The sequence below is a fragment of the Oncorhynchus keta genome, chromosome 14 (genome assembly GCF_023373465.1).
Source record: "Oncorhynchus keta strain PuntledgeMale-10-30-2019 chromosome 14, Oket_V2, whole genome shotgun sequence".
NCBI classification, from domain to species: Eukaryota; Metazoa; Chordata; class Actinopteri; order Salmoniformes; family Salmonidae; genus Oncorhynchus; species Oncorhynchus keta.
Window position 1 is genome coordinate 67,955,316 of NC_068434.1, and position 22,994 is coordinate 67,978,309.

The 22,994-nt window shown below is 42.6% G+C and overlaps 1 protein-coding gene across 1 annotated transcript in view; it reads left to right on the plus strand.

Moving 5' to 3' along the window:
- LOC118394310 (copine-7-like) overlaps positions 1-4,030 on the plus strand; it is a 46,008-nt gene extending 41,978 nt beyond the window's left edge. Inside the window, exon 16 of the mRNA XM_035787506.2 lies at positions 1,821-4,030. Coding sequence (XP_035643399.2) covers positions 1,821-1,994 — 174 coding nt within the window. The 3' untranslated portion in view covers positions 1,995-4,030. The remainder of the gene's footprint in view (positions 1-1,820) is intronic.
- Positions 4,031-22,994: the final 18,964 nt, after the last annotated feature.

A 22,994-nucleotide genomic window follows, 5' to 3' on the forward strand; every position in this document is an offset into this window, starting at 1 on the left:
GGAAAACACAAAGCCCTCTTTCCTTTTGACCGCTGCCCAAACAACAGAAAACACAAAGCCCTCTTTCCTTTTGACCGCTGCCCAAACAACGGAAAACACAAAGCCCTCTTTCCTTTTGACCGCTGCCCAAACAACGGAAAACACAAAGCCCTCTTTCCTTTTGACCGCTGCCCAAACAACGGAAAACACAAAGCCCTCTTTCCTTTTGACCGCTGCCCAAACAACGGAAAACACAAAGCCCTCTTTCCTTTTGACCGCTGCCCAAACAACAGAAAACACAAAGCCCTCTTTCCTTTTGACCGCTGCCCAAACAACAGAAAACACAAAGCCCTCTTTCCTTTTGACCACTGCCCAAACAACAGAAAACACAAAGCCCTCTTTCCTTTTGACCGCTGCCCAAACAACAGAAAACACAAATCACTCTTTCCTTTTGACCGCTGCCCAAACAACGGAAAACACAAAGCCCTCTTTCCTTTTGACCGCTGCCCAAACAACAGAAAACACAAATCACTCTTTCCTTTTGACCGCTGCCCAAACAACGGAAAACACAAAGCCCTCTTTGCTTTTGACCGCTGCCCAAACAACAGAAAACACAAATCCCTCTTTCCTTTTGACCGCTGCCCAAACAACGGAAAACACAAATCACTCTTTCCTTTTGACCGCTGCCCAAACAACGGAAAACACAAAGCCCTCTTTCCTTTTGACCGCTGCCCAAACAACAGAAAACACAAATCACTCTTTCCTTTTGACCGCTGCCCAAACAACGGAAAACACAAAGCCCTCTTTCCTTTTGACCGCTGCCCAAACAACAGAAAACACAAATCACTCTTTCCTTTTGACCGCTGCCCAAACAACAGAAAACACAAATCACTCTTTCCTTTTGACCGCTGCCCAAACAACGGAAAACACAAAGCCCTCTTTGCTTTTGACCGCTGCCCAAACAACGGAAAACACAAAGCCCTCTTTCCTTTTGACCGCTGCCCAAACAACGGAAAACACAAAGCCCTCTTTGCTTTTGACCGCTGCCCAAACAACAGAAAACACAAATCCCTCTTTCCTTTTGACCGCTGCCCAAACAACGGAAAACACAAATCACTCTTTCCTTTTGACCGCTGCCCAAACAACGGAAAACACAAAGCCCTCTTTCCTTTTGACCGCTGCCCAAACAATAGAAAACACAAATCACTCTTTCCTTTTGACCGCTGCCCAAACAACGGAAAACACAAAGCCCTCTTTCCTTTTGACCGCTGCCCAAACAACAGAAAACACAAATCACTCTTTCCTTTTGACCGCTGCCCAAACAACAGAAAACACAAATCACTCTTTCCTTTTGACCGCTGCCCAAACAACGGAAAACACAAAGCCCTCTTTGCTTTTGACCGCTGCCCAAACAACGGAAAACACAAAGCCCCTTTGCTTTTTGACCACTCTTTCCCTTTTGACAAAGCCCTCTTTCCTTTTGACCGCTGCCCAAACAACGGAAAACACAAAGCCCTCTTTGCTTTTGACCGCTGCCCAAACAACGGAAAACACAAAGCCCTCTTTGCTTTTGACTGCTGCCCAAACAACGGAAAACACAAAGCCCTCTTTGCTTTTGACCGCTGCCCAAACAACGGAAAACACAAAGCCCTCTTTCCTTTTGACCTCTGCCCAAACAACGGAAAACACAAATCACTCTTTCCTTTCTTCCTTTGTTAGGTTAAAAAACAATTTGCCCAGAGTTTCATTGGATTTAGGTGCCACTGAAAATGATTGCTTTAACCCTTTGGGGTCTTGTGCCAGAACTGTCCAGACTAAAGCTGTGTTCTATTTTTTCACAGGCCTCGCCTGCTGCCTTGGCCAAATGTGTCCTTGCGGAGGTGCCCAACCAGGTGGTGGAGTACTACAGTCACAAGGCCATCTGCCCCATGCCGCCCGTCCCATCATGTGACTCTCCCACCTCCCTTGCCAACACCCCTACAGAATCACTGCCAGCAGTGGGGACCACGGCCTGACCACATCTCAGTCCAGAGAGAGAGAGGGTGCAGATCGCTGCTCTGGACCAAGAACCATGGTCATTAATATTAGTGTTGTTATCATTCCTTTTTCATTCGTACAGTGTTCACACACAGACTGGAAACTGAAACCTTTGGATTGTTTTCTCTCTCCGTTCGGATCATGTCCCTCTGCCTGGCTGTGCATCCATCTGCCTGTTCAGCATGATGCTGGAGGATGCATGCAGGTGAATCCCTCCCAAAGTTGATCAACTATGGTCACAGGCTCTCTGTCCCCTTCTGACCTGATACTGGCATCTTGGCCCTCAGCTGATTTTTTTATGACTTTCAAGGCTCTCCAAGGCTTCAGTCTGCTTCTCTTCTGTGTCCATTTTGCTCTGCTGTGTCTCTCTGTCTTACTGCCCATCACTGGTATTGTCTGAAGAGCCTGTCAACTGAAGGATTGGGGGAGGGGGAATCTAAACATATCAAACCACATGAGTCTTTCAATTATGAGGAAAGAGATTTAGGTAACACTTTATTTGACTTTTCCTAAATGATGCCTGCACAGAAAAGGTAGTCATATACAGTACGGGTCAAAAGTTTGGACACACCTGCTCATTCAAGGGTTTTTCTTTATTTTTACTATTTTCTACATTGTAGAATAATAGCGAAGACATCAAAACTATGAAATAACACATGGAATCATGAAATAACCAAAAAAGGGTTAAACAATCAAATCAAAATATATTTAATATGTTATATTGTTCAAAGTAGCCACCCTTTGCCTTGATGATAGCTTAGCACACTCTTGGCATTATCTCAACCAGCTTCATGAGGTAGTCACCTGGAATGCATTTCAATTAACAGGTGTGCCTTGTTAATTTGTGGAATTTCTTTCCTTCTTAATGCGTTTGAGTCAATAAGTTGTGTTGTGACAAGGTAGGGGGTATACAGGAGATAGCCCTATTTGGTAAAAGACCAAGTGCATATTATTACAAGAACAACTCAAATAATCAAATAGAAATGACATTCCATCATTAATTTAAGACATGAAGGTCAGTCAATCTGGTAAAATTGCAGTCGCAAAAACCATCCAGAGTTAACTGCACTTCAGATTGTAGCCCAAATAAATGCTTCACTGAGTTCAAGTAACAGACATCTCAAAAACCACTGTTCAGAGGAGACGGTGTAAATCAGGCCTTCATGGTCGAATTGCTGTAAAGAAACCACTACAACAGGACACCAATAAGAAGAAGAGACTTGCTTGGGCCAAGAAACACTAGCTATGGATATCAGAATCTGGCATTTGAAATTTTTGGTTCCAACCGCTCTGTATTTGTGAGAAGCAGAGTAGGTGAACCGATGATCTCTGCATGTGTGGTTCCCACCATGAAGCATGGAGGAGGAGGTGTGATGGTGTGGGGGTGCTTTGCTGTTGACACTGGCAGTGTGGCGACCACAGCATTCTTCAGTGATACGCCATCCTATCTGTGTTGCGCTTAGGGGGACTATAATTTTTTTTTCAACCGGAGAATGACCCAAAACACACCTCCAGGTTGTGTAAGGACTATTTGACAAAGGAGAGTGATGGAGTGCTGCATCAGATGACCTGGCATCCACAATCACCCGACCTCAACCTAATTGAGATGGTTTGGGATGAGTTGGACTGCAGAGTCAAGGCAAAAGCTGCCAACAAGTGCTCAGCATGTGTGGAAACTCCTTCAAAATCATTCCTCGTGACAGCTAAGCTGTCATCAAGGCAAAGGGTGGCTACTTTGAAAAATCTCAAATCTATTTTGATTTGTTTAATACTTTTTGGGTTACTACATGATCCCCATATGTGTTATTTCATAGTTTTGATGAAAAACACTTGAATGAGTAGGTGTGTCCAAAGTTTTGACGGGTATTGTACAAGCCAACTTGACATTTTGTAACATGATTCACACTAATATTACTTTACAGTACAACATTTTAAAGCTTAGTGATTTATTACAGATGAAGCAATGTGACGTACATACATGTTATGTCAATCTCAGGTTTATAGTGCCCTTATGATGGCAGAGCATTCAAATGAAATGTTACAGAAGTGTATACATGATAAATAAGGCAACAAATACAAACAAATATATGTACAGTGTAAATGAATGATAAGGTTTGACATGAAGATAAATCAGATCTTTATCAACTGTTATGCCCGTTACCTCCATATGAAGCATACCTTTGGGATATATATCTTTATCTCAACTTGACCTATCTGGAGCCTTAGCCAGTTACTTTTCTTAACTGAATTAACGAGGACCATTTTAAAATGGGGCTCTTCGTGGTGTTTGTGTCACGATATTGTAGGTCTTTCAAAACCAAAATCTTATTCCAATGCGATAACCCTGCATCACATCACTCGTGTGAAAGACCTCACTGCACTGTCTAGTAAAGCATCTAAATACGGTGGAATTGATATGATTTCTATTGTTTGACGAGTGCAAATGTCACAGGAGTACACTGATATTAATGAGAAACCAGAGAGTGGGATCATGGCCTTGTATTCATATTGACTTGTTTGGATGAGATGCTGCTGACTTATGGTAAGCAGCTTTACATGCACATCCCTCCATGATGAATATGTCCCGTAACCATTATTTTCCCCTCTAGGAACTATTTTGTTCTCTCTGTTGACACGTTGACTTGTTCATTGTATAACTCATGGGTAAGAAGTCTTGCACGTAGTTCCATAAACTTCTTCTGCTAAAGATTCTACTGATGTAGTTTAGGTGCATCAGGTATCTACGTCAGATATGATGCAAACAGAGGTAACCTGAATCACTGAAATCGTATTATTTTGTCTGCCCATATTTTTTACATACACTAAGAATAACACCTAAAAACAGGTTGCATTCAGTATAAAGATTGCAAATGTTTGCTCATAATGGATAAATACGAGGAAGATTACATCACAGTTGTCTGGGATATTGTAAAACTGGCTCTAATCCGTATCAATACCTTTCTCTGGACAGTGACAACCACATGTAGGCTGGAATTCAGTTGAACCCGCCATAGATGGTCAATGAGCATAATATGGGTTTTTAGATTTTGATGCCAGTCCGTGCCATTGCCTCTGTCTCCTTTGTTGATGCGACTTTGTAATTAACAAGTTCACTTTGGCTGAGTTCTGACATCAATGGTAATATATTGAAGTACTTTATATTTATTAAATTAATGTTTTGTTTGTTTTTGTTTGGATATCTACTATGTGTTTGTTTGAATATGATGACACCATTTCTCAAGGTGGCATAATGCCGTGGATTTATTCATCACATGAATGGATATCTCATTGTTAGGATTACTGTTGTGCAATGGCAAGAGACCTTATCTATCAGATCTATATTGAGAAATGTATGAATCATTGGCAAGATGATGGGGTACACTGTTACCGTTCCAGCCCCTTGGTCCATATCTTTATTGCACAAGCTAAAACAGTGTGCATTTTCATAGAATTGGCTTGTGTGCAGCCCAACATATGCTCACACTAAGACCATACATACATTACACACTCCGAGCAACAGCAAGTGATATCATGCTGATATGAATCAGTATTCCTGTTCCTGAGGGGGAACGGGATTTGAACACCATATGCTCAAGTCACAAGTATCAGCACCTTCCTGTTGTTTCTTTGCTGTGCTGTACTGTTGTTCCCACCCTGGACATCATGGCCCTGGAGAACATGGCCCTGGAGAACATGGCCCTGGAGAACATGGCCCTGAAGAACATGGCCCTGGAGAACATGGCCCTGGAGAACATGGCCCTGGAGAACATGGCCCTGGACAACATGGCCCTGGAGAACATGGCCCTGGAGAACATGGCCCTGGACAACATGGCCCTGGAGAACATGGCCCTGGAGAACATGGCCCTGGAGAACATGGCCCTGGACAACATGGCCCTGGACAACATGGCCCTGGACAACATGGCTCATGATTTAATGTTGCTCTCAGGCACAAGCCAAAGCACTCTCCATCAACTCAAATCATCCTTTGCTTAGTTCATTTTCAGAATAAACCCTTTAGACCAAATGCACAGTCAGTTGCAGGTATTGCTAACCCTGATGCATACTGTATCTAGCGGTATTGATTTCAATGGTGGATGTCTCCTTTAAAGTAATTATGCAGGGAGAATGACTGGTTTTAAATGAGCACTGCGAAGAGTGCATAATCTGAGGTATTTATTTTACATTCACCACTGACAAACATAGGCTCTGAACACTACTGTACAATGGGTGGAAGGTAATACAGGCTAGTCTATTACCCTGCTGTGTATTCCCTAAACCACTGGATGATTTTGAGGTCATAGATATATTTTATTTCTAAAAAGAGAATTCATTGCATGCTTACTTCTGTTGTTAAGATGTGTTGTACATTCCTTTGGAGTACGATATGCTGATAGGCAAGCCTGCATTTGCACAAACCTCTGTTCATGTTGTGGATGCTCTCTTTATCTTGCATTTAGGCCAATAAATCCAGTCAACTGCATGATAGTGTCTGTGATGTCGCATCCTTGTGGAAAAAAAAGTGGAAATATTCGCCCCTATTCTTCTTCCATGTTTTAGAAGTGGAAAAACTAAATAAAGCTTTAGTATTTATTGCCATTTGATTTGATCGTTATTCTTTCATTCGATTCAGGTTATCAGGTTGTGTGAAATGACAGCGTACCATTTGGGGCTGGTAAGACAATATCGGATAATATGTTGCTACAATAGGAATTTATCACAGATTTCCATTACATCGGCCCCTGTGAGTCCCACATCTGACTCAAAGCACTTACTGATGCCATTAATAGTGGTCCTTCTGTAGCTCAGTTGGTAGAGCATGGCGCTTGTAACGCCAGGGTAGTGGGTTCGATTCCCAGGACCACCCATACGTAGAATGTATGCACACATGACTGTAATTCGCTTTGGATAAAAGCGTCTGCTAAATGGCATATATTATTATTATTATTATATTATTAAACCACCAGAGAGATGGAGTGACATCCCCTGTTCATTTTCTGGGACCTATAACATGCTTTTTGCCTTGTGGTTCAATTTAAATGGGAAAGAGGAATACAATTGAGAGAGGAATGCAGCAGTCTTTTGAGAGACGCAATCTCTGCTCTCGTATGATTTCCCCGGTGGGGCGGAAGCTTTGGACGGGATACTCCATGCACATGCTCACCGTGGCCGGGTCAGTGAGGATGAGGCTGTATAGCGTCAGTACATGTAATGGGGGTGAAGACTGCTCCTTCAGACAGTTCCTTTCATTCAACGGCTATTGTGCAAGAGCGCTGCATAGCGGCTGTTTCCATGGTGACAGGGATTTGTGAGAATACCTATGTTTGGAGAAAACCAGGGACAGAGGGGGGGTCGACTGCTCGGTCCGGAATAGAGTGAAGTTTTCCTTTAAAGACTTTTATTTTTTTAAACAGAAGCCTTGACTGACTGTTGTTCAGTGCCCTCACAAGGCCAGATAGAATCCACAAGCCACCCCAGCTGAGCTCTATGCTCGAGGATAAGGCTTTGCTGGCTAAAGATGCTTCTTAAAGTCTTACTGTAAAAACCCTGCTCCTTCCATCACATGGTTGTAAAGAAGTTTATTTTAAACCTCATAACTGCCGGGCAAAGTAGTGGTAACATTGTTAAAACATAATGTTGGGGTTGATGTGATATCCTGGAAAACGAATATCCCACAATCCTGATGCTGCTCTGCCCACCATTTGAGAGGTATTGGATTCCTCCAGCAAGCATGGCTGTAGGGAAGAGTGGGGTAAGTTGAGCAATATTTTATATTCTGCATCACTCCGTCAAGGGAAATATAACATTCTTTCCCACAAAGATATATAAATATATTTCAGGATCCTGTGTTCCTATACAGAAAGTAATACAGTGCATTCGGAAAGTATTCAGACCCCTTGATATTTTCCACATTTTGTTACGTTACAAGCTTTTTTTCCCTCATCAATCTACACACAAAAACCAAACACTTGTTGGAAAGGTGGCATCCTATGACAGTGCCACATTGAAAGTTACTGAGTGTATGGGGTGTATGAGCTGCCTACCTAACAAACACTTTGTTCTTTTTTTTACACTTTTAACATTACCTCATATATCAGCGATACTGCCTTGCATTACAGTTACATTTGCTCAACTTGCCATTGGCTCAACTTACACCAAGGCAAACAATTTGACTATATTAGCTCAGACAGCTACTAGGATATACTTTCATGCTAAGTTTAGGACCTCATATTGAAGCTTATAGAGACTCAACCTTATGTATAGAACAATCTTAAAATTATATATTTGGTTTAGATACAAGCATCATGATACCTCTAACACAATAAATTAATTTGAATTGGTTAAAATCTTTTTAAAATGTATATATATATATATATATATATATATATATATATATATATATATATATATATATAGATAGATATAGATATAGATATATATATATATATATATATATATATATATACCTAACTTGATTACCACTTTTCCCATTTGGTTTCTACCGTCTCGGACTCCATGAAATGATGAGCTCTTCCTAAATATCTGGTCAAATGATACATTTTGTGTATGGCTTCCTAGAAACAACGGTGGCTGAACTTACCCCTTTGGCTCAACTTACCCCACTCTCCCGTACTGTTCTCCTGTCTATATTAGCATGGATAATGAAACTGAATGGACCCATTCCTCTGTAATGGGGAAACACTCTCTTCTCTCTGCAGACCCTTTGTGCCCTGAGGCTTTGCCTTGATGACAGCTTTGCACAATCTTGGCATTCTCTCAACCAGCTTCATGAGGTAGTCACCTGGAATGCATTTAAATTAACAGGTGTGCCTTGTTATTTTGAGGAATTTATTTCCTTCTAATGTGTTCGATCCAATCAGTTGTGTTGTGAAAAGGTAGGTTTACAGAAGATAAAATATCAAGTCCATATTATGGCAAGAACAGCTCAAATAATCAAAAAGAAATGACATTCCAAACTTTCTCTCGTGAGGACCGCCACAGGAAAGGAAAACCCAGAGTTACCTCTGCTGCAGAGGATAAGTTCATTAGAGTTACCCGACTCAGAAATCAGAAATTCCGGCGCCGACAGAGATGGCCGCTTCGCTTCGTGTTCCTAGGAAACTATGCAGTATTTTGTTTTTTTATGTGTTATTTCTTACATTGTTACCCCAGGAAATATTTGGTTTTATTGGATATAAGAGCAACGTCAACCCACCAACATTACGACCAGGAATATGACTTTCCCGAAGCGGATCCCCTGTTTGGTCCACCACCCAGGACAATGGATCGGATCCCAGCCGGCGACCCAAAACAATGGCACCGCAGAAGGGGCAGACGGAGCGGTCTTCTGGTCAGACTTCATAGACGGGCACATCACGCACCGCTGAGCATACTACTCGCCAATGTCTAGTCTCTTAATATCAAGGTAGACGAAATCTGAGCAAGGGTTGCCTTCCAAAGAGACATCAGAGATTGTAACGTTCTTTGTTTCACAGAAACATGGCTCACTCGGGATATGTCATCAGACTCGGTACAGCCACCTAGCTTCTTCACGCATCGCACCGACAGAAACTAACATCTCTCTGGTAAGAAGACGGACGAGGGTGAATGGATTATGATTAACGAGACATGATGTGATCATAACAACATACAGGAACTCATACAGGAACTCAACTCCTTTTGTTCACCTGACCTAGAATTCCTTACAATCAAATGCCGACTGCATTAACTACCAAGAGAATTCTCTTCGATCATAATCACAGTCGTGTAAATCCTCCTCCAAGCAAACCCATCGACGGCCCTGAAAGAACTTCATTTGACTCTATGTAAACTGGAAACCACATATCCTGAGGATGCATTTATTGTAACTGGGGATTTTAACAAGGCTAATCTGAAAACAAGGCTCCTTAAATTTTATCAGCATATCGAATGCGTGACCCGGGCTGGCAAAACCCTGGATCATTGTTATTCTAACTTCCACGACGCATAAAAATCTGACCACAACTCTTTTGTTGCTCTCAGCCTATAGACAGAAACTAAAACAGGAAGCGCCCATGCTCAGGGCTGTTCAACGCTGGTCCGACCAATCGGATTCCACACTTCAAGATTGCTTCGTTTACGTGGACTGGGATATTTTCCTTATAGCGTTGGACAATAACATTGATGAATACGCTGATTCGGTGAACGAGTTCATTAGCAAGTGCATCGGTGATGTTTTACCCACAGCGTCTATTAAAACATTCCCCAACCAGAATCTGTGGATTGATGGCAGCATTCGCGCAAAACTGAAAGCGTGAACCACTGCTTTTAATCAAGGCAAGGTGACCGGAACATGACCCAATACAAACAGTGTAGCTATTCCCTCCGCAAGGCAATCAAACAAGCTAAGCGTCAGTATAGAGGCAAAGTAGAGAGGCAAAATAGAGACGCAATACAACGAACGGTTCAGACACGAGAGGAATGTGGCAGGGTCTACAGTCAAATCACGGACTACAAAAGGAAAACCAGCCCCGTCGCGGACCACGATGTCTTGCTCCCAGACAAACTAAACAACTTCTTTGCTCGCTTTGAGGACAATACAGTGCCACTGACACGGCCCGCTACCAAAACCTTCGGGCTCTCCTTCACTGCAGCCAATGTGAGTAAAACATTTAAACATGTTAACCCTCGTAAGGCTGCCGGCTCAGCATTTAACTTAGCGTGTCACTTAGCTCGAGACCTTGGGTCTCGACCCCGCCCTGTGCAAGGTGCAGCAGCATCTCTTCAACCTCAGGAAGCTGAAGAAATTTGGCTTGTCACCAAAAACACTCACAACATTTTGTTTCACAACCGAAACAAACAGCAAATGCATCCAACAAGTTTCCAGAGTGACAAACTTGATGTAATCATACTAAACTTTTGATTACTTTAATACACATATCAATTAATTTGTACCAATACCTTTGGTCCCCTAAAATGTGGGGACTACAGTATGCACAAAAAGTGCAGTAATTTATTAATGGTCCAGCCGATATAGATTAAAGTTGACAAGCTGAGAGTCTGCACTTTAACCTTATACTCATTGTATCATTTAAATCTAAAGGGCTAGAGTACAGAGTCAAAACAACAACAACATTTTCACTGTCCCAATACTTTTGGAGCACACCGTACGTACAGAGAACTTATAACATCACTCTCTCCCTATCTCTTACACACAGACGCACGCACACACACACACCTCCACTAGCATCCCTTGGCTATCAAGACTTGCTGAGATTGCAACTCAAATGTATAGTAGTTTGAATATGATGGGAGTGAAGATATACAGAATCTCTATAATGTAGGCCCTATGTTTTATTTTCTCATTCCAATGCATACTGTAGTTATTTTATATTCTAGTGACAAATGGTCCTGGCATTATTCCAAAACGTTATCCGTGATCTGAAAGGAGCAGCAATTGCATGCTATATAACTTTGACTGCCACCAGTCTTTGGCAGACAATTTCTGTTAGAGTCAGTTGGCAGTCATCAAAGTAGAGTGATGAGAGAGTATAGTTTACAGAGCGAAGACAGCTCCGTGGGAACAACCCTGTAGTTTACAGAGTGAAGACAGCTCCGTGGGAACAACCCTGTAGTTTACAGAGCGAAGACAGCTCCGTGGGAACAACCCTGTAGTTTACAGAGTGAAGACAGCTCCATGGGAACAACCCTGTAGTTTACAGAGCGAAGACAGGTCCGCGGGAACAACCCTGTAGTTTACAGAGTGAAGACAGCTCCGTGGGACCAACTCTGTAGTTTACAGAGTGAAGACAGCTCCGCGGGAACAACCCTGTAGTTTACAGAGCGAAGACAGCTCCGTGGGAACAACCCTGTAGTTTACAGAGCGAAGACAGCTCCGTGGGAACAACCCTGTAGTTTACAGAGCGAAGACAGCTCCGTGGGAACAACCCTGTAGTTTACAGAGCGAAGACAGCTCCAACCCTGGGTTTACAGAGTGAAGACAGCTCCATGGGAACAACCCTGTAGTTTACAGAGCGAAGACAGCTCCGTGGGAACAACCCTGTAGTTTACAGAGTGAAGACAGCTCCATGGGAACAACCCTGTAGTTTACAGAGCGAAGACAGCTCCGTGGGAACAACCCTGTAGTTTACAGAGTGAAGACAGCTCCGTGGGAACAATCCTGTAGTTTACAGAGTGAAGACAGCTCCATGGGAACAACCCTGTAGTTTACAGAGCGAAGACAGGTCCGTGGGAACAACCCTGTAGTTTACAGAGCGAAGACAGCTCCGTGGGAACAACCCTGTAGTTTACAGAGCGAAGACAGCTCCGTGGGAACAACCCTGTAGTTTACAGAGCGAAGACAGCTCTGCCGGAACAACTACAGACTGAAGACAGCTCCGTGGGAACAACCCTGTAGTTTACAGAGCGAAGACAGCTCCGTGGGAACAACCCTGTAGTTTACAGAGTGAAGACAGCTCCGCGGGAACAACCCTGACGACAGGAGACATCAGTTTGTCTCCTATCTAACGGATGGCTATGTGGCGCATAGACTTTTAGTTGAGGCAAATAAACCCACAGGAATATAAAGCATTATCAACATATACTGTCTGAAATGTTTATTTTTACTTGAGGCAAATAGACCTACAGGAATATAAAGCATGATCAACATATACTGTCTGAAATCTTTCTTTTTACTTGAGGCAAATAGACCCACAGGAATATAAAGCATTATCAACATACTGTCTGAAATCTTTATTTTTACTTGAGGCAAATAGACCCACAGGAATATAAAGCATTATCAACATAAACTCTCTGAAATCTTTATTTTTAATTGAGGCAAATAGACCCACATGAATATAAAGCATTATCAACATATACTGTCTGAAATCTTTATTTTTACTTGAGGCAAATAAACCCACAGGAATATAAAGCATTATCAACATACAGTGCCTTGCGAAAGTATTCGGCCCCCTTGAACTTTGCGACCTTTTGCCACATTTCAGGCTTCAAACATAAAGATATAAAACTGTATTTTTTTGTTAAGAATCAACAACAAGTGGGACACAATCATGAAGTGGAACGACATTTATTGGATATTTCAAACTTTTTTAACAAATCAAAAACTGAAAAATTGGGCGTGCAAAATTATTCAGCCCCTTTACTTTCAGTGCAGCAAACCCTCTCCAGAAGTTCAGTGAGGATCTCTGAATGATCCAATGTTGACCTAAATGACTAATGATGATAAATACAATCCACCTGTGTGTAATCAAGTCTCCGTATAAATGCACCTGCACTGTGATCGTCTCAGAGGTCCGTTAAAAGCGCAGAGAGCATCATGAAGAACAAGGAACACACCAGGCAGGTCCGAGATACTGTTGTGAAGAAGTTTAAAGCCGGATTTGGATATAAAAAGATTTCCCAAGCTTTAAACATCCCAAGGAGCACTGTGCAAGCGATAATATTGAAATGGAAGGAGTATCAGACCACTGCAAATCTACCAAGACCTGGCCGTCCCTCTAAACTTTCAGCTCATACAAGGAGAAGACTGAATGATCACTCTGAATGAACTGCAGAGATCTACAGCTGAGGTGGGACACTCTGTCCATAGGACAACAATCAGTCGTATATTGCACAAATCTGGCCTTTATGGAAGAGTGGCAAGAAGAAAGCCATTTCTTAAAGATATCCATAAAAAGTGTTGTTTAAAGTTTGCCACAAGCCACATGGGAGACACACCAAACATGTGGAAGAAGGTGCTCTGGTCAGATGAAACCAAAATTTAACTTTTTGGCAACAATGCAAAATGTTATGTTTGGCGTAAAAGCAACACAGCGCATCACCCTGAACACACCATCCCCACTGTCAAACATGGTGGTGGCAGCATCATGGTTTGGGCCTGCTTTTCTTCAGCAGGGACATGGAAGATGGTTCAAATTGATGGGAAGATGGATGGAGCCAAATACAGGACCATTCTGGAAGAAAACCTGATGGAGTCTGCAAAAGACCTGAGACTGGGATGGAGATTTGTCTTCCAACAAGACAATGATCCAAAACATAAAGCAAAATCTACAATGGAATGGTTCAAAAATAAACATATCCAGGTGTTAGAATGGCCAAGTCAAAGTCCAGACCTGAATCCAATCGAGAATCTGTGGAAAGAACTGAAAACTGCTGTTCACAAATGCTCTCCATCCAACCTCACTGAGCTCGAGCTGTTTTGCAAGGAGGAATGGGAAAACATTTCATTCTCTCGATGTGCAAAACTGATAGAGACATACCCCAAGCGACTTACAGCTGTAATCACAGCAAAAGGTGGCGCTACAAAGTATTAACTTAAGGGGGCTGAATAATTTTGCACGCCCAATTTTACAGTTTTTGATTTGTTAAAAAAGTTTGAAATATCCAATAAATGTTGTTCCACTTCATGATTGTGTCCCACGTGTTGTTGATTCTTCACACAAAAAATACAGTTTTATATCTTTATGTTTGAAGCCTGAAATGTGGCAAAAGGTTGCAAAGTTCAAGGGGGCCGAATACTTTCGCAAGGCACTGTATACTGTCTGAATCCTCTCCCTATCTCCCTCTCTCACTCACTCTCTTTTCAAGCAGACCACCATAGTCCACGACCCGTGCCCAAGATTTCCAAGGTAACCTGCCAAAATGACTATGGCCCTGATGCACTCACATCTATAGCCATAAAAGGCTTTGAAAGGCTGGTCATGGCTCATATCCTTTGTAGCTCAGTTGGTAGAGCGTGGCGCTTGTAACGCCAGGATAGTGTGTTTGATTCCTGGGAGCACCAATAAGTAAAATGTTCGGACGCATGACCGTAAGTCGCTTTGTATAAAAGTGTCTGCTGAACGGCAAATATTATATCATTCTGGACCCACTCCAATTAGAATACCAGATCTACAGATGATGCTATCTCTATTGCACTAGACACCTCCCTCAACCATCTGGACAAAAGGAATACCTCAGTGCCTTCGGAAGGTAAGACCCCTTGACTTTTTCCACATTTTGTTACGTTACAGGCTTATTCTAAAATTGATAAAATAGAACATTTTCCTCAGCAATCTACACACAATACCCCATAATGACTAAGCGTAAACAGGGTTTTAGAACTGTTTGCTAATTTATTAAAAATAAAATCAAAAACAGAAATACCTTATTTACATAAGTATTCAGACCCTTTGCTATGAGACTCGAAATTGAGCTCAGGTGCGTTCTGTTTCCATTTCTACAACTTTATTGGAATCCACCTGTGATGCTATCCTGAAGGAGGCAGAAGGATGCCTAAACGTTTACCCAGTAAATTACTGGGAGTTTATATATGGAGTGTGCGACTCTCTTTATTTTTATAGCTTAAAATTCAATTGATTGGATGTGATTTGGAAAGGCACACACCTGTCTATATAAGGTCCCACAGTTGACAGTGCATGTCAGAGCAAAAACAGTCATGAGGTCAAAGGAATTGTGCGTAGAGCTCAGAGACAGGATAGTGTTGAGGCTCAGATCTAGGGAAGGGTACCAAAACATTTCTGTAGCATTGAAGGTCACCAAGAACACATTGGCCTCCATCATTCTTAAATGGAAGACGTTTGGAACCACCAAGACTCTTCCTATAGCTGGCCGCTCAGCCAAGCTGAGCAATCGGGGGAGAAGGGCCTTGGTCAGGGAGGTGACCAAGGACCCAATGGTCACTCTGACAGAGCCCTTGTGTTCCGCTGTGGAGACGGGAGAACCTTCCAGAAGGATAAGCACTCCACCAATCAAGCACTCCACCAATCAGGCCTTTATGGTAGAGTTGCTAGACGGAAGCCACACCTCAGTAAAAGGCACATGACAGCCTGCTTGGAGTTTTCTCAAATGCACCTACAGACTCTCAGACCACGAGAAACAAGATTCTCTGGTCTTATGAAACTAAGATTGAACTCTCTGGAGGAAATTTGGCTTCATCCTTACGGTGGAGCATGGTGGTGGAAGCATCATGCTATGGGGATGTTTTTCAGAGGTAGGGACTGGGAGATTAGTCAGGATCAAGGGAAAGATGAACGGAGCAAAGTACAGAGAGATCATTGATGAAAATCTGCTCCAGAGCGCTCAGGACCTCAGACTGATACGAAGGTTCACCTTCCAACAGGACAACAACCCTAAGCACACAGCCAAGACAACGCAGAAGTGGCTTTGGGACAAGTCTCTGAATGTCCTTGAATGGCTCAGCCAGAGCCTGCACTTGAACCCGATTGAACATCTCTGGAGATACCTGAAAATAGCTGTGCAGCAACACTCCTCATCCAACCTGACAGAGCTTGAGATGATCTGCAGAGAAGAATGCGAGAAACTCCCCAAATACGGGTGTGCCAAGCTTGTAGCGTCATACCCAAGAACACTTGAGGTTGTAATCGCTGCCAAAGGTGCTTCAACAAAGTACTGAGTAAAGGGTCTGAATACTTATGTACATGTAATATTTCCATTGTTTATATATATATATACACACACAGTGGGGAGAACAAGTATTTGATACACTGCCGATTTTGCCGATTTTGCAGGTTTTCCTACTTACAAAGCATGTAGAAGTCTGTAATTTTTATCATAGGTACACTTCAACTGTGAAAGACGGAATCTAAAAATCAAAAATCCAGAAAATCACATTGTATGATTTTTAAGAAATTCATTTTCATTTTATTGAATGACATAAGTATTTGATCACCTACCAATCAGTAAAAATTCCAGCTCTCACAGACCTGTTAGATTTTCTTTAAGAAGCCCCATGTTCTCCACTCATTACCTGTATTAACTGCACCTGTTTGAACTCATTACCTGTATAAAAGACACCTGTCCACACACTCAATCAAACAGACTCCAACCTCTCCACAATGGCCAAGACCAGAGAGTTGTGTAAGGACATCGGGGATAAAATTGTAGATCTGCACAAGGCTGGGATGGGCTACAGGACAATAGGCAAGCAGCTTGGTGAGAAGGCAAGAACTGTTGGTGCAATTATTTGAAAATGGAAGAAGTTCAAGATGACGGTCAATCACCCTCGGTCTTGGGCTCCATGCAAGATCTCACCTCGTGGGGCATCAATGATCATGAGGAAGGTGAGGGATCAGCCCAGAACTACACGGCAGGACCTGCTACATAAGGATGGCCTGGGCTATAAGAAGACCAAGACCCTGAAACTGAGCTGCAGCACGGTGGCCAAGACCATACAGCGGTTTAACTGGACAGGTTCCACTCAGAACAGGCCTCGCCATGGTCGACCGAAGAAGTTGAGTGCACGTGCTCAGCGTCATATCCAGAGGTTGTCTTTGGGAAATAGATGTATGAGTGCTGCCAGCATTGCTGCAGAGGTTGAAGGGTTGGGGGGTCAGCCTGTCAGTGCTCAGACCATACGCCGTACACTGCATCAAATTGGTCTGCATGGCTGTCGTCCCAGAAGGAAGCCTCTTCTGAAGACGATGCACAAGAAAGCCCGCAAACAGTTTGCTGAAGACAAGCAGACTAAGGACATGGATTACTGGAACCATGTCCTGTGGTCTGATGAGACCAAGATAAACTTATTTGGTTCAGATGGTGTCAAGCGTGTGTGGCGGCAACCAGGTGAGGAGTACAAAGACAAGTGTGTCTTGCCTACAGTCAAGCATGGTGGTGGGAGTGTCATGGTCTGGGGCTGCATGAGTGCTGCCGGCACTGGGGAGCGACAGTTCATTGAGGGAACCATGAATACCAACATGTACTCTGACATACTGAAGCAGAGCATGATCCCCTCCCTTCGGAGACTGGGCCGCAGGGCAGTATTCCAACATGATAACGACCTCAAACTCGCCTCCAAGACGACCACTGCCTTGGTTAAGAAGCTGAGGATAAAGGTGATGGACTGGCCAAGCATGTCTCCAGACCTAAACCCTATTGAGCATCTGTGGGGCATCCTCAAACGGAAGGTGGAGGAGTGCAAGTTCTCTAACATCCACCAGCTCCGTGATGTTGTCATGGAGGAGTGGAAGAGGACTCCAGTGGCAACCTGTGAAGCTCTGGTGAACTCCATGCCCAAGAGGGTTAAGGCAGTGCTGGAAAATTATGGTGGCCACACAAAATATTGACACTTTGGGCCCAAATTGGACATTTTCACTTAGGGGTTTACTCACTTTTGTTGCCAGCGGTTTAGACATTAATGGCTGTGTGTTGAGCTATTTTGAGGGGACAGCAAATTTACACTGTTATACAAACTATACAAACTATACACTCACTACTTTACATTTCTTCAGTGTTGTCACATGAAAAGATGTACTCAAATATTTACAAAAATGTGATGGGTGTACTCTTGTGATAATGTATATATATTTATAAAAAACTGTTTTTGATTTGTTCATTATGGGGTATTGTGTGTAAATTGATGAGGGAAAAACCTATTCAATTCATTTTAGAGTAAGGCTGTAATGTAACAAAATGTGGAAAAAGTCAAGCAGTCTGAAAACTTTCCAATTGCTCTGTATGTAAGAATGCTGTTCATTGACTATAGCTCAGCATCCAACAGCATAGACCCTGGGACTGAACACCTCCCTCTGGATCCTAGACTTCCTGACGGGCCGCCCCAGGCGTTGAGGGTAGGCAACAACACATCCTCCATGCTGACCATCAACATGGGGGCCCCTCAAGAGGGTGTACTCATTCCCCTCCTGTAATCTCTGATGTGTTGGGGGAATTATTCAGATATGGATCATGTTTCACTAATGCGGGTTGTCTTATCACAAAATGGTATTCTGTTGGCTATTGCGTCATTGGGGATGTTTTACAAAAAATCTGATAAGGTCTGATAAACTCCCAATATTAAAACCAATTTAAATTCATATTTGAAAGACAAACCTCATTTGACATTTCAGGAGCAGGCGTATTTGACCATAAAAAATAAAATGGTGGTGCATCTTTGTTGCTTCATCTTCTGAACTGACTTAACCTTCCCTTTCAAATGCCAGAGCAGCAATCAGCCATGGACAAGATAGAAAGACATATTAATGTGGGGTCTTAGATAAGCGCTTTGAAAGGTTCATTTTCTTTCCCATCTTAAAAGTTCAGGGTATTCATTTCTTAATCAGGGGGCTGAATCCCGGGACATATAATTAGCTCTATTAACCAAGCCAACTAGCTATGGCTTCAATAGAAATTACTACAGTGCCGTGGAGGTTGGTTATTAGACCATCACTAGATAGCAGTGTTCAAAGAGAGAAAGATTGGCTCTATTCCAATAAGTAAAGCACAACCTGAATTCATAATGTTGTAAATACAGTACACTTGTCTAAACTCTCTCCATCGATCTCTTTCCTGTTGGCAGCTCAATACTGGCAATCATTATGTACTGAACAAAAATATAAACGCAACATGTAAAGTGCTGGTCCCATGTTTCATGAGCTGAATAAAATATCTCTGAAATGTTTCATTTAATGCACAATTTGTTTACATCCCTGTTAGTGAGCATTTCTCCTTTGCCAAGATAATCCATCTATCTGACAGATGTGGCATATCAAGAAGATGATTAAACAGAATGATCATTGCACAGGTGGACCTTGGGCTGGAGACAATAAAAGGTCACTCTAAAATGTGAAGTTTTGTCACAAAGCACAATGCCACAGATGTCTCAAGTTTTGAAGGAGCATGCAATTGGCATGCTGACTGCAGGACTGTCCACCAGAGCTGTTGCCAGATAATTGAATGTTCATTTCTCTACCATAAACCGCCTCCAGTGTTGTTTTAGAGAATTTGGAAGTACGTCCAACTCACAACTGCATACCACGTGTAACCATGCCAGCACAGAATGTCCACATCCAGCTTCTTCACCTATGGGACCGTCTGAGACCAGCCACCTAGACAGCTGATGAAACTGAGGAGTATTTCTGTCTGTAATAAAGCCCTTTAGTGGGGAAAAAGTCATTCTGATTGGCTGGGCCTGGCTCCCCAGCGGGTGGGTCTGGCTCCCTAATGAGTGGGCCTATGCCCTCCCAGGCCCACTCATGGCTGCACCTCTGCCCAGTCATGTAAAATCCATAGATTAGGGCCTCATTTATTTATTTTAATTGAATTATTTCTTTATATGAACTGTAACTCAGTAGAAATGGTTGAAATTGTTGCACGTTGGATTTATATGTTTGTTCAGTATATTTGTTCAGAAGCAAATATAGACCTTTCTGTGTTCTGCAGTTAGGTGGGATTGAGGGCTGGTCGTGGGTTAGACAGAGGGACTTTTTGGGCTAGTCATTACAGCTATTGCATTCGTGTGGCTGTAAATAGTGGATATTGAGAAGAGAAATTGAGGGTAATACTTTTCCCACAGCACACAGTGCATAAGGGAGAGAGATGAACCGGTCACAAGAAAGTACTAATGTGTTGTAACGCGGCCATTCTGTCTTTTTGTGAATAAATAATCTAATTGAGGTACCAAATGAGATTCACCTCCAATGGTTTTCTGTCTCTGTTGCTTATAAATGGGTTTAATTTTGTCTGTCCTGGTCCTATTCTCTCACCAGATGACTAACACTACTGGATGCATAACGTGGGCAGGCATTGGAGAAATGATTTGTTGTAATCAACAATAAACAACAGTATTCCCATAGGTAACTTGAGAACCAATGTTCTGAGCTTCTTGTTGGTCCCTCAGCACAGATAGTTGTCATAGTGTTGTAAATAGTAGGAGAAAAACTCACCTTTCAATCAAATAAATGAATGTAATTCAAGGTTGCTGCTGCTGTAGGTTTGTTACATAGAAGCAATTTACAATCAGAAAAAGAAAGCCACTTTAAGGTGGATTTATAGTCTACAGTAACTGTATGTAGAGTATGCATGTAGGCTTGTTGTATGTATGATTGGACTGATCTGATTTTTAGAACTATAGTAATTGGGCCTTGACTTGTGTGATGGACATATAGGATACATCTTTCTCTCAGTTGACTCACAACATGCCTCTGATATTCATTGATTTGCAACTGCAGCACAATGCTCCCTGTTTTCAATAAATGGATGTTCACCTTGTCTTTTTTTGTGTGTGTGTTTTTTTGTTGTTGAATTTTACCCCGTTTTCTCCCCAATTTCATGGTATCCAATTGTTTAGTAGCTACTATCTTGTCTCATCTCTACAACTCCCGTACGGGCTCGGGAGAGATGAAGGTTGAAAGTCATGCGTTCTCCGATACACAACCCAACCAAGCCGCACTGCTTCTTAACACAGCGTGCATCCAACCCGGAAGCCAGCCGCACCAATGTGTCGGAGGAAACACCGTGCACCTGGCAACCTTGGCTAGCACGCACTGCGCCCGTCCCGCCACAGGAGTCGCTGGTGCGCGATGAGACAAGGATATCCCTACCGACCAAGCCCTCCCTAACCCGGACGACACTAGGCCAATTGTGCGTCGCCCCACGGACCTCCCGGTCACTGCCGGTTACGACAGAGCCTGGGCGGGAACCCAGAGTCTCTGGTGGCACAGCTGGCGCTGCAGTACAGCAGCTACTCTTCACGGGGTCCACACAAAACATGAAATATGGCATAATAAAGAAATCAATAGACAAGAACAGCTCAAGGGCAGAACTACATACATTTAAATTATTAACAATGATTATGCATTCTATCTGCTGAGTATACAGCGCATGGTTATAGTCCTACTGGAATTGGTTCATTTACAGTATGCTGTGGAAGGCTACATGTGATGTGTAGACCAGTATTGTCAGTGTGCATCTCCCTTGGATTGCAGAAAAGCCCTGACCAGTAGCAGATCCCTCCCTGAAGAGACAACATTAATCAATGACCATATAACCTTAGCCAATTACAGTCTCACCTCTGCCCTTAGACTAGCCTCATCCCCCTCCATCAGCTCTTGCTGTGACCTAAATGAAGGCCAATCCTGACCTGTGAAAGAATTTTAAATGAAGGTACTGCACTCACATTAAATTAGCATTTCTGGTTGGTTACAATATGCTGCAGTATGTGTAGTAATTCATCCCAGAATAAGCCACAGTTTCACTATGCTTAGTTGGGAAGAGGTATTACATATTTTTTGTTGAACAATCCTATCATAATCAACTGATGAGAGTATTGAGCAAATGTAGGTAGTCCCAGAATCCATTGTGTCCACATGACAGCATTCAATGTGATATTTTTCTCATGGTCAAATGTGTTTTGTGGCAAAGGGAAGAAGTGGGGAATAGTCATGGTTATTACAGCAAACAGATCCTGTGATAGTGATAAAGCGTCAGGCGAATATCCCAAAATGTCAGGCACATCACGAGACGCGTGGGTGGAGGTCTGTTGGAACCAGAGGGAGGCAGCCTTGCTGCGGTAAGCCTGAGGGGCTGCCATTCTCACTACTGTGAGGGACATCAAACTGCCTTTTAACACTCAGGCTTGGCCTGGCTTCTCATAAAAGGAGACAGAGTGGACTGTAGAGAGGTACAATTAGAATTTAGTAACGTATTAGTATTAGTAAAAGTATTCCTTAGCATTTCAGAGGGATATGCTGTAGGAGTTACAATTCCTGTATTGTTTGATATTGAGACCATTTTCAAGTGTTATATTCATTCTCCACAAATCTCATTAACGTCTGTACTGCTGATGATGGTTTACATTCAAATGATGTGTGGTATCATTCTGCATGGCCTTTATTGATTTTTATAAGTAGTAGAGCGATTCAAATAAATGGCAACATGCAGGCAAGGACACCTTTTGTGTGCCTACTGTACACTTGACGTGTTCAATCTGTCTTTCAATTGTCACCTGACAGGAGTTATCAATAATATTACATCAAGTAATATTACATCTATTTACTTTCTTATGTAATTTAAAACAGTTCTAAAGATCTTGAAATCTCTTTGTCTGAAAAGGAAGTCTTTGAGAAACTTCCCAAAGTGAAAAGCCTTATTATTCACAAAGAGAGGTAGCAACAGTGTGAGCGTTTTGTGATATCTTGACAATCGCCCAACAGTCCCCAGCTGGCTGCCTCCATGCCACTCCTGACCCC